This window comes from Lineus longissimus, chromosome 19 (assembly GCF_910592395.1).
Source record: "Lineus longissimus chromosome 19, tnLinLong1.2, whole genome shotgun sequence".
Taxonomy (NCBI): domain Eukaryota; kingdom Metazoa; phylum Nemertea; class Pilidiophora; order Heteronemertea; family Lineidae; genus Lineus; species Lineus longissimus.
The window spans coordinates 4,201,310-4,213,347 of NC_088326.1; the positions used below are offsets into that span (position 1 = coordinate 4,201,310).

Consider the following 12,038-nt stretch of genomic DNA (forward strand, 5'->3'; position numbering starts at 1 on the left):
AGTAGAACCTCTCTATTAAGGACACCTGCGGGACTGGCAAGTGCTGTCCTTAATAGAGAGGTGTCCTGATTAGAGAGATCAAATTGAATAGAAGCTACTAATTTGGGACCAAAACTAGTGTCCTTAGTAGAGAGTTTGTCCTTAATAGAGAGGTGTCCGCTAAGGGAGGTTCCACTGTAATCGATTGAATTGTTTCTCACGAAGCTGATATGTTCAACTTTGCTTTTGGGAAGTACCATCATCCCAGCCTCTTCGGATAATGTTAATTTGCAAAGTTTTGGCACAAAATTTCATGTTACATAACATTTCGACTTTGACTTCATCTCATTTCAGATTCAATGCTAGTCGATATGGACCTCTCCGAGCCTGAGGACGTAGAGATGGAAATATCCGAATCTCACACTGCACCAACACAAGTGTCGTACGCCCCAAGTACAATTTACGCCCCAAGAATAAGTTATGCCCCAAGTACAAGTTATGCTCCCTTCTCCACTGCTGCAAACTTTCATACCGAAACCGCAGCAGAACCCAGGACTATTCCACAGCCACAGGCTAAGAACACTCCAGAGGAAAGCGAAAATGTTCCATTTTATTATGCAAATGTTCTCGAAGCTAATTCTCGACCTGTGGCCACTAGAGTAGAGTCGCTGAAAACGTTTGCCCAAATGACACCACCTCTGCCGCCTTGTGGTGAGTATCCATCTTCGACTGGAGCGTGGAATGCCGGCCGGAGAATGGGAGGAGGTCAGAGGGAGAGTTATGCACCGTACGGAGAGCCATTTGGTGGTGGTGAAGAGTCGCGGGAACCGAGCGAAGAATCGAATGAATATTATGAAGAGGAAGAAGAGGAAGAATACCAGCAGGAATCCTGGGACCAGGACTATGCTGATTATGAAAAGAAGGAAGAGAAGCCGTACTTCTATGGCTGTAATGCACCAGTTTATTCTGGTCCCACAATGACAAAGTCGGCGCCAACCAAGCGAAGCTATCCAAAAGTTGAGCAGGAGAAACCTATGCCGGAGAAACGGAATCCGCGCTACAGGAGTACGTTGTTTATGCTGCAGAAACAGGAGCAGGCGGAGGAGTTTTATAATCCGAGTCTGGAGAAGAAGGAGGAGGAGGAGGAAGCAGCGGAGATGGAAGAAAAGGACGACAAAACAAAAATGTCGTATCGGCATCGGAAGGAGGAAGAGCCTGGGCTGGTGAAGCATGAAGCCGTTCAAAATGTTACTCAACCTTCAATGCAACGCGATCGCCCGAGACGCCGAAGGCAAAAAGTGTGGCATGATTCGAGTGCCGTGTTCAGTACGGACTTGTATGAGCAGCTTACGCTCGAAGATGATGAGTTCACGAGTGGGGAAGAGGAAGAGGCGGATGAATCCGCAAGTGCTTCTGCTAGCAGTATGCCCGGTCCGGATCTCAGTCAATTTAATGTGCCAGGAATTATTGAAGAGATCTCAAAGAGTGCCAATCCTGTAGAAACTACTGCAAACTATTTAGGGATGATCTCATCCAGTACGAACCCTGATTTACAGAAGGAACTATTGATCGAGTTGACCAAGAAAGTTCGGCAAGAACATGAAGAGCGCACTGCCAGCCCTGTACCAGCAGACAATCAATCAAAAGCAAATGTAAACACACTAGCAGATGTCAAAACAAGTGGGCTGTCGCAGCAACTACTTCAAGGTTCTCAGAGGCCTTTAGATGGGCCACAGAATAAGTACCCTCCTTCAAGTTTTCCAGAATCATTCCCTCCTCGGAATGGTAGTACTTGGAGACCCATGCAACCCGGTCCAAATGTAGAAAACCGTTTTCCAGGACCGCACAGTGTACACCATCTGCCTGTTCAGGGACCTTCGTTCCCTGGACAGCGACCACGACTACCTCATGAAGGAGCAGGTATTAGACCTAGACCCCCAATGCCTGGACAAGAGTCTAGTTTGCAGGGACAAACGCCTGCGTTGACGGGACAGAGGCCTCGATTCCCTTGGCAGGGTCCTTCGTTTCCAGGTCGGGGGCCTGCTCCACCTAGCCATGGTCCTGCCATGCCTGGACAAGTACCTAGGTTTCCTGGACAGTTACCCAACCAGGGATCTGCCATACCGCAACAGGGACTGCCTGGGTCTAGATTTCCTAGTCATCTTGCTACGTTGCGTGGACCAGCACCGATACAACCTGGACAAGTGCCTACATTACATGGACAAGGACCAGTCGCACCTGGTCAAGTACCTCCATTTCGCAGCCATGTACCAACATCTGTCGGGCAACCACCGAATATGTTGTCTGGCCAAGTACCTACATCAATAGGGCATCAACCAATGTTGCCAGGCCAAGTACCTCCATCAGTGGGCAAACCACCTGAATTGCATGACCGAGTACCAACGTCAATAGGCCAACCACAAATGCTGCCTGGCCAAGTTCCAGCATCAGTGGGGCAACAACCAATGCTGCCAGGCCAAGTCCCAATGTCGATAGGCCAACCATCAATGTTGCCCGGCCAATTACCAACATCAATGGGGCAACCACGTTTCGAGCTAGGCCAGGGACCAAGAAATGTGGGGCAACCGCAAATGCTGCCTGGCCAAGTTCCAACGTCAATGGGGCAACCACCAATGTTGCCTGGCCAACTACCTTCATTGAAGGGGCAACCACGTTTCGAGCTTGGCCAGGGACCGCGGCATTTGGGGCATCCGCAAATGCTACCTGGCCAAGTTCCAACGTCATTGGGGCAACCACCAATGTTGCCTGGCCAACTACCTTCATCGAAGGATCAACCACGTTTCGAGCTTGGCCAGGGACCGCGGAATTTGGGGCCACCGCAAATGCTGCCTGGCCAAGTTCCAACGTCAATGGGGCAACCACCAATGTTGCATGGCCAACTACCTTCATCAAGGGGGCAACTACCTTTTGAGCTTGGCCCAGGACCGAGGACAGTAGTTCAACCGCCTAAGTTGGCTGACCAAGTACCTACATCGATGGGACCAGAACGGGATGCCAAATCAGTGGACATAGCACCTGCGTTGCTTGACCGAAGATCTTCATCAGTGGATATAGCCCCTGCCTTGCCTGACCTAGCCCCTACAAGTCTGGATATAGCACCTCCAGTGCCCGAACAGGCACCTACATCAGCTGAAGAACCAATTCTTGGTGGGAAATTACCAATGCTATGTGCTGGTGTGGACCTTACCAATCCACGTCTACAATCGCTGCTGGACAATTTGTCCCTTGAAAAGCTGTCGGAAGTCTTTACACTGAATAAACAGCTCGCTGGAATTGGATCACCAGCAGGTAAGGATGTATCTACACACAGCGACTCTACACATCGAGACTTGTCTTCATTGCAGTCTCGTGGAAGTTCTGTAGCATCTCGGTCCACGCTCTCTGTTTTGAGGCAGTGTTATGATGACCCGACTCCTGACTCGCCAGCAGCACCAAGTCAGCCTGATTACCACGAATCAGATTTCGAGCCCGAGGAACAGCCCGGGTTTGGGCCTGGTGGACCACATCCCGAATTCGACAATCCAAAAGATTTTGATGACCGACAACAGAATTTCCTTCTGGACAGGAAGCGGTTTGATCCCGGACCTGACGGCTATGATGACCAACCGCAGAATAGGTCGAGTTATGACGACAAGAAAAATCTTGGGGGAGAAAGATTCAATCAGGAGGGTGACGTAGATTTACGGGGAGAGGTGCGACAAGAGGAGGAAGAAAACTCGGATGCAGTGCGAGTGAGAAAATATTTCAGTTCATTCGAACAACAGAAAGCTCTGACAGATCATGGGGAGAGGGGGTTCCTCCCAGAATGGGAAGAAAGGCCAGCGTCTGTCTTTGAAAGTGACAGGAGACAGGAGGGCTTCGATTTTGATTTGGGAGACCGTGACTTAGATCTGAGAGGTGGTGATTTTGATGACCGACGCCATGGTTTTGAGATGGAGCACCGTGATATGGAGTCTAGGGGTCAGGAAAACGAAGATAGAGGCCGAGAATTTGATAGGAGGGGTCGAGATTTTGATCCCAGAGGTGGGGAGATTGATGATGGAGCAGGTGACTTTGATGCTGGTGGTCTTGCATTTGATTCTAGAGGAAGGCTGGTTGAGGAGGGGGACCTGGATCTTGACTTAAGGCACAGAGGATTTGACAATCATGATCGTGATATTGATTTGAGAAGCGGAGAATTTATTTCGAGAGGTTTTGACATTGAACCAAGATGGCGCGATTTTGATTTTAGAGGCCGTGAATTCAATGAGAGGGATCGGGGATTTGATCCGAGGGGCAGGGACTTGGATTTTAGAAGTCGGGATGTTGATTCTAGAGGTCGAGATTTAGATGCTATCGGTCGACGACTATCAAGGGATTTTCCAGATAGAATACATGATGAGCCTTTGCGTGATTTCCGAGATGATCGATTCGGTCCTGGGAGGGATTGGAGGAAGCATGGAGTGCCTCCTCGGAGGCATGAATTCGAACGCGACAATTTTCATCACGAGCTTCCTGGAAGGGGTCGAGATCCGTTTGCGCAGGATTTCCCGACCGAATCTCGGGACCGTTTCGGCCGAGATCGTGGTCCAGTTCTGGAATGGGAGAGACGAGCTGGTGAGGAAGTGTACCGTGATGGTCGAAACATGTTGACTCGTGAAGAAAGGTTTGCATCAGGTCTGCCTGAGTTTCATCGACCTGATTTACGAGAACGATCGTTTGATGCGGAGGGACTTGGCCATCGGGGACTGGCACATCATGTAGATGTTCCACCTCCAAGGCAGGAGAGACTGGGAGTTACAACGGAGCCACCAAAACCACGTAGCATCCTTAAAAAGAGAACTGAGGATCCCAAGCCTCCTGTTAGTATACTGAAACCACAGGGTATCCTGAAAAATAAAAGACCTGCACCATCCGCTGTAGGTGATGGTGTCAAATCTGACTCTAAGTCAAATCAAAGGTTTGACAAAACGGATCTGAATATGAACTCTGGTCAAACGAAATCTGTAGCTGTTCTTGACCATGAAAATGAATTTAAGAAACTAGAACTTGAAATTATGCAACTTCAAGATGATCATAAGAGGCCAGAATGGAAGACAAATGTACCTGAACGTAAACACAATGAACAGAAGCAGACGCATCCATCTAGAAAACCAGTGGCTTTTGATTTCAAGAAGTCGTCTGCATCTGTTCAGAAGAAAGTCCAACTTGATTTCGATTTTTATGATGAGAGTCTCGAGACGAATGAAGTGGATAATACGACTAGTAAGATGGAAAATAAGGAACCGGTGAAGGAAAAAGTTGTGTGTGATAGTGTCGTGAAATTGACAAAGGAAAGTCCTCAGGTATCTTCGCCTAGTCAGCCTGCACCGACAGCTGGTAAGAAACGACCGATGACGAGCGGGCAGGATTTGCTTATGGAACGTGATAGTAAAGTGCGGAAAGAGGATAAGATTGTATCAGAAAACGGTGCTAAGACTGATGTTACTGACAAGCCCTCTGGTGGTGATAATTCGAAACAGTCCAATACCTCGAAACCAGAAAGTATGCCAGGCGTTGGTCCGCCGCAGGATACGGGTCAAGTTGGTGAGAAATTGAACCTGACTGTGAAAGTTGAAAAACCTGCATCAGAAACTGTTACCAAACTGGATGTGAAAGATACTGTTGGTAATTCGGGTTCCAAGCGTGATTTAGAAGCTGATGGTAACGAAGCTGAAGCAAAAAAGGTAAAAATCGAGAGTGACGTTGAGAAACCTGTTCCAAAGAACTACGCTTTGGAGTTTTCTCAGTCTAAGGTTGTCAATATTGCCACAAAAATCGACAGTCAGAAATCCGACATTTCAAAAGGTGATTCAAAATCGGAATCTAAAGTGGCAAAAATTGCTACAAAAGTCAACAGCCCGAAATCCGAGACCTCGAAAGGTGGAATGGGGGATATGTCCAATCAGTTGACAGATATGGCAGATTCTCTTATGCGCAATGTCGGACAGTCATCAGTTGTGAAACCCTTATTAGGCGAGAAACCCTTACTAGGCGTAAAACCCCTGTTGGGAACAAAACCCTTGTTAGGCACAAAACCCTTGTTAGGCACAAAACCCTTGTTAGGTGATGAACCCAGTCCGTTGGCTGATATGGCTGATACACTGATGCGCAACGTGGGGCAGCCTGGTGGCAAGTCTTTGTACGATGACGGGCCAAGTTTCAGGGGAAGAGGACAAGGATACCAGCGTGGTGCTCCCCCTAGCCGTCCAGGTCGCGGCAGGTCACAACCGTGGACTAATCGTGGTGCCAAGAACACAGGTAATCCTTCCAAGCGTGGGGGGAACATGCCATCTACCCGTGGCAGTGGCCGTTATTCACCTCGTAGTTTCATTGAGGATGGTACAAATCAACCTGGGTTCGCTGGACCAGAATTGGACCCACCCGGTTTCCGAGACGGACCTCCAAGCAATTTTACAGGTAGTTCTCCTTTCTCTGGGCATGGAAGGGGTATGCCACCATTCTCGCGCGGTACTAATCAGCCTGCAAGGGGACATTTCCCACGGGCGCACCAAGGTAACATGGGAGGGGCTATGGAAATGGCGAGGGCAATGAGGACTTCTAGCTCCGGCGCAAAGTACGACAAATTCGGACGTCCGATGAAGGATACAGAGACAAACATTCCTGAGCCTCCTCATAAATGGCTCCAGCAGCAGCAGCCTGGTTTTGTGCGTGGGAGAAGTCGAGGCAGGTTCGGTTGGTAGCCAAACGTTTTCTCTTAAAGGAGGTGTAGCTCGAGTTGACTGCTATTTGGCCGGCACTGGTTAGAGTTCTCAGTGGATTGAGGGTTTCTATGCTTATACATGAAGGGCCAACAAATAAATTGTACGAAAGCAAGATTGTTGAGAGTGCCCCCATTTTCTCATTCATCACATGTTCTTGCTCTACTTCTCCTCAAAAGAGAGATCACAACTGTGAAACTTTCTTTTATTTTATTAAAATTCAATCATGGAGGGGAAAATATCTGTAACTTACAAGCAACTTATGCAAAACCCTGCACATAGGTTTCTCCGACTGCCATCTGTTTAAGTTTGGTGTGAGCTTTGCGCGACTTGCGTGCATCTTTGGCACAGTTTGTTCCGCATATGATACAAAGAAACATCAAGACCATAGGGATACTTTGGTATGTCAGTTGTGACTTGGACTGTATTTCCCAAATTACAGTGCCAGTCTTAAAAAAATATTAATCAATTGCGTTTGATTTTATGATTGAAAGCGAGTGTACTTGCTTAAATTTTGGTGCCGAAGTTTGGAATTTTGGTAGGCTTGTGGAAAAAATATCCGGGTGAAATCTAACAATTGATGCAATGATTATTAGTGCATTTTGGTTTTTTGTGTGGTGGGCAGAATCATGAATCTGATGCATTTCTTTTTCGTGTGTGCAGTATTTAGGTTCGGGAAACAATCACAAGTACTTGTAGTTTTGTTTTTTTGCTTGTTTGAAATTGAATTTGTTTGCTTAGTGTTGTGATGATGCAAAGAGTGGGAAGATATCCCATGTATACTGCAACCTGTCAAAAAATTTCCCAAGCCTTTGAACTTCAAGGGATTTGCGAATAACCTCAATTTGTGAAATCATGCAAGTTATTTTCATTGGAAAAACTGAAAGAAACTTTGTGGTCCGCCAAAATTAAAATCATGAAAATTGTAATTTTATTTTTTTTCCCGCAAATAGCAAAAATCACTTGCCACAAACATTTTCTGGTTTACAGTATTTTGACGTGACTGTGTTCGGATCCTAGTTCTTCAGTAATCCTTTTATGTCATGCTGGTTATGGTGATATTCGGTGGTCACTCTTGGTCCCCTAACATTGCCACAAAAGTCTACAAGGCCTGTACGATGTGTTTTGTTAATACAAGTAGTCAGTCATATTTTTGAGGGGTATTTTCATGTTTTGTTGGTAGCCTTATTAAAGTGAGATCTTGAAGGAATAATTTTTATTTCACATATTTAACCAGATTAATATTAATGAAAAATCTGGAATCCATGTCCTGAACTAGAGTTCTCCTTTCTGAGTCGGGAATAGATTTACGGGCCTTTCTTTTGTGACTTAATTTAAATAAGGGGTGTAAGGAGTGCATTACACCCCTCTAAAATCGGTTTGAGAAAAGAATCTGGCACAGTGTATGTGTCATATTTATTCTTTGGGCGTTGTTGATTTGCGAGTCTTTGGGCATTTTGTGGTCAGAATCTGGTAAGGGGTCATTCATAAGGTATGTACATATCAAACTGGGGATTTTGAGACGCCCCCTCCCCCTGTCCGCACATGTTGGGGCAAGTGTACAAGTGTACACATTTTCTCCAAAATTCCTAGATGACCCCCTCCTCTCTTCAGTGCATACAAACTATGGGTGGCCCCCCCAATGTAGTATTCTTTTAGAACTTCAATGGCTGGCACAAATGGACAGGAAGTCTGTTGTGAAATGTGCCTAAATGTGTTATCTTTTGTTTTTACATTTCTTTCCATATCCCGATTGAAGTTATTGGTACTAGTTGATTTATTCACTGTGAAAAAACGTACAGGTTAAACATCAGATGATTCCAATCAAAAAGATTCCTTCCTTCACAGCGGGCGGAACCAAAAACAAATTTGTTAAACGCGTTCAATTTCCCCAACAACCTACCCACTGGACAGAATAACCTCAAAATGGAATTGCCTGTTTAAAAATACGTGGAAATATAGCCTGTACGTTTGTTTTGACAGTATGGTTGTTTATCCTGATCATGAGACTCTGCACAGTAGACACGCATACAAAGCTATATTACGAACCCAAAAATTATTTTGTCCAGTGGTCATACCCGCTGCACAAGCGTACAGTGGACACAGAAGGGAAATGTGGTCCAATGACAATATTTTGGGAGTTTTTAGGGTGAAAAAGGTCACATTTTAATGCCACTAATGTGTAGCCAATACAAAAATGTGGCATTGGCCTTTTTTCCAAGTGCCAGTGGCACTGAATGCTTCTTGCTTCTCCACAATGGGACCTGCCGGGCAAAAGTATTCTGAGTGAAGTGTTCTAGTTTTCGTTCTAGTTCTGCAATATAGCATTGTATGCCTTTCCACGCGAGTAGGGGCTGTCCACAAAAAGAACATTATCAAGTACATATTTGTCATTGTGTTCTTGGGAAGGTGTCACAGTAGTCTTACTTTGCTACTGGAAAAAAAACTGCAGCATAATTTATTTGAGGTTTCCTACTTTTTCCGCAAAACCTAAAGGGACATCATGGGTATGAGATATGTTGGTTTTTCATTAAAAACTGGCTTCCAGCAGGACCACAATGTCGCCAAACAGGATTGTTGAAAAATCGTTGAACTGCAATAAACAATGCATTTTAACAGTGTGTAACCATAGGCCTGCCTGAAATTCACAAGCCATGTCCAAAACTGCCGCAAATTGTTATCAGAGAATAGCATCAATGTACTACGAGGCAGCGCATGGCGTCAAGTTGGCACATTATCCTCTGGGCCAGGTAAATCACGTGCCCAAGTTGTCCCTTTTTCTGTGTTTCTATTTTGCGGATCTACAAGAGCTATCATGCATAATGTATGGGCAGTGTTAAATTTTTCACATTGCGTATCTCGTCGGACCACAATTGGGGAACTACACGAGCTGTTATTCATAATGTACGGGTCGTGTTAAATTTTTCACATTGCGTATCTCGTCAGACCACAATTGCAAAACTACAAGAGCTATCATGCATGGACTGTGTTAAATTGTGCACATTTGCATATCTCGTCAGTTATTGCGCGGAACTACAAGAGCTGTTATGCACAATGTATGGACAGTGTTAAATTTTTCACATTGCGTATCTCGTCAGACCACAATTGCAAAACTACAAGAGCTGTCATGCAAAATGTATGGACTGTGTTAAATTTTTCACATTTGCGTATCTCCTCAGACCACAATTGCAAAACTACAGGAGCTGTCATGCATAATGTATGGACAGTGTTAAATTTTTCACATTTGCGTATCTCCTCAGACCACAATTGCAAAACTACAAGAGCTGTCATGCAAAATGTATGGACTGTGTTAAATTTTTCACTATGCGTATCTCGTCAGTTATTGCAAAACTACAAGAGCTGTCATGCATAATGTATGGACAGTGTAAAATTTTTCACATTGCGTATCTCGTCCGACCACAATTGCAAAACTACAAGAGCTGTAATGCATAATGTATGGACTGTGTTAAATTGTGCACATTTGCGTATCTCGTCAGTTATTGCGGAACTACAAGAGCTGTTATGCATAATGTATGGACAGTGTTAAATTTTGCACAATAGCGGATCTCGCCGGACCACAAAGAAAAAATGCGTGCAGAAGCTTTCCGAGATGTGGTACCTTGTGGGTGGCCCCTTGTGCGGTAAATTTTAGTTGTTAGTAGAATAGATCGTGCACTGTTATAGGTCAGACCTTTGCTCTGATAAAACTGTTGTAAATATTCCTTCCTAAGGGAAATAAAAATTTGATTCATTATAAAGTACCCTTTTTGGCTTGCTTACTGTGGATGTCCCAGGAATGATACTGTGGTGCTTGCTTTCCTAGAAAGTGTACGCACACATTGGAACATTTGTTCCTATACACCTTTGGATGTGTCGGTCTGCATCGGAGATGTACTGCCCTATCACAATCAATCCTCGATGAGACCTTGTTACATCAATTCTCTAAGAGCCACCATCACAATCTGTCCTGGATGAGACAAGAGGGAATTTTTCGAAAATCCCCCGAAAAGCCTATCCCCATTGTTCGACATTCTTACAACTATGTCGAAGAAAGGAATAGCCGTTTGTGAAAACTCCCTATTATCGCATATATTCTATTAAGAGACGCTGGCACAATCAGTACTGAAACACTTGTCCGTTACATCTACTCCCTGAAGAAGGACTATCACAATGCATCCTGGATGAGACACTGGGTGATATGAATAAAGACTAGCAAATGCTTTTATCTAAATCTCCATGTACATTTACACTAGGCCTTCCTGTACAAAACCGGAGTAAAAGCATTTGCTAGTCTTTATTCATATCACCCAATGTCACGATCAGTCCTAGATGAGACGCTGTCACACCTATTCCCTGAAGAACAACTCCCACAATCAGTCCTCGATGAGACACTCTCATCGTTTCCTCAAAGATCAACTGACTCTGGCTTGAATGACCAATTCCCTAAAATCCGTCCTCGATGAGAAACTGTCACAATCAGTCCTAGATGAGACACTCTCATCGTTTCCTCAAAGATAAACTGACTCTGGCTTGAATGACCATTTCCCTAAAATCCGTCCTCAATGAGAAACTGTCACAATCAGTCCTCGATGAGACACTCTCATCGTTTCCTCAAAGATAAACTGACTCTGGCTTGAATGACCAATTCCCTAAAATCCGTCCTCGATGAGGAACTGTCACAATCAGTCCTAGATGAGACGCTGTCACACCTATTCCCTGAAGAAAAACTCTCACAATCAGTCCTCGATGAGACACTGTCACATCGTTTCCTCGAAAATAAACTGATTCAGGCTTGAATGACCAATTCCCTTTAATCAGTCCTAGATGAGAAACTGTTACAATCAGTCTTGGATGAGACACTGTCACGATCAGTCTTGGATGAGACACTGGGTGATATGAATAAAGGCTAGCAAATGCTTTTACTTCAATTTTGTACAGAAAGGCCAAGTGTAAATGTACATGGAGTTTTAGATAAAAGCATTTACTACTCTTTATTCATATCACCCATTGTCACATCGTTTCCTCGAAAATAAACTGAGTCAGGCTTGAATGACCAATTCCCTAAAATCAGTCCTCGATGAGACACTGTCACAATCAGTCCTAGATGAGACACTGTCACGATCAGTCCTAGATGAGACGCTGTCACACCTATTCCCTGAAGAAAAACTCTCACAACCAGTCTTGGATGAGACGCTGTCACATCGTTTCCTCGAAAATAAACTGAGTCAGGCTTGAATGACCAATTCCCTAAAATCAGTCCCAGATGAGACACTGTCACGATCAGTCCTGGATGAGATA

General features: G+C 44.9%; 1 protein-coding gene across 1 annotated transcript in view; it reads left to right on the top strand.

Annotated features, from left to right (window-relative positions):
- LOC135502954 (uncharacterized) overlaps nt 1-10,498 on the top strand; it is a 30,932-nt gene extending 20,434 nt beyond the window's left edge. The window contains exon 21 of the mRNA XM_064796172.1: nt 334-10,498. Within this exon, the coding sequence (XP_064652242.1) occupies nt 334-6,722 (6,389 nt within the window). The 3' untranslated portion in view covers nt 6,723-10,498. The remainder of the gene's footprint in view (nt 1-333) is intronic.
- Nucleotides 10,499-12,038: the final 1,540 nt, after the last annotated feature.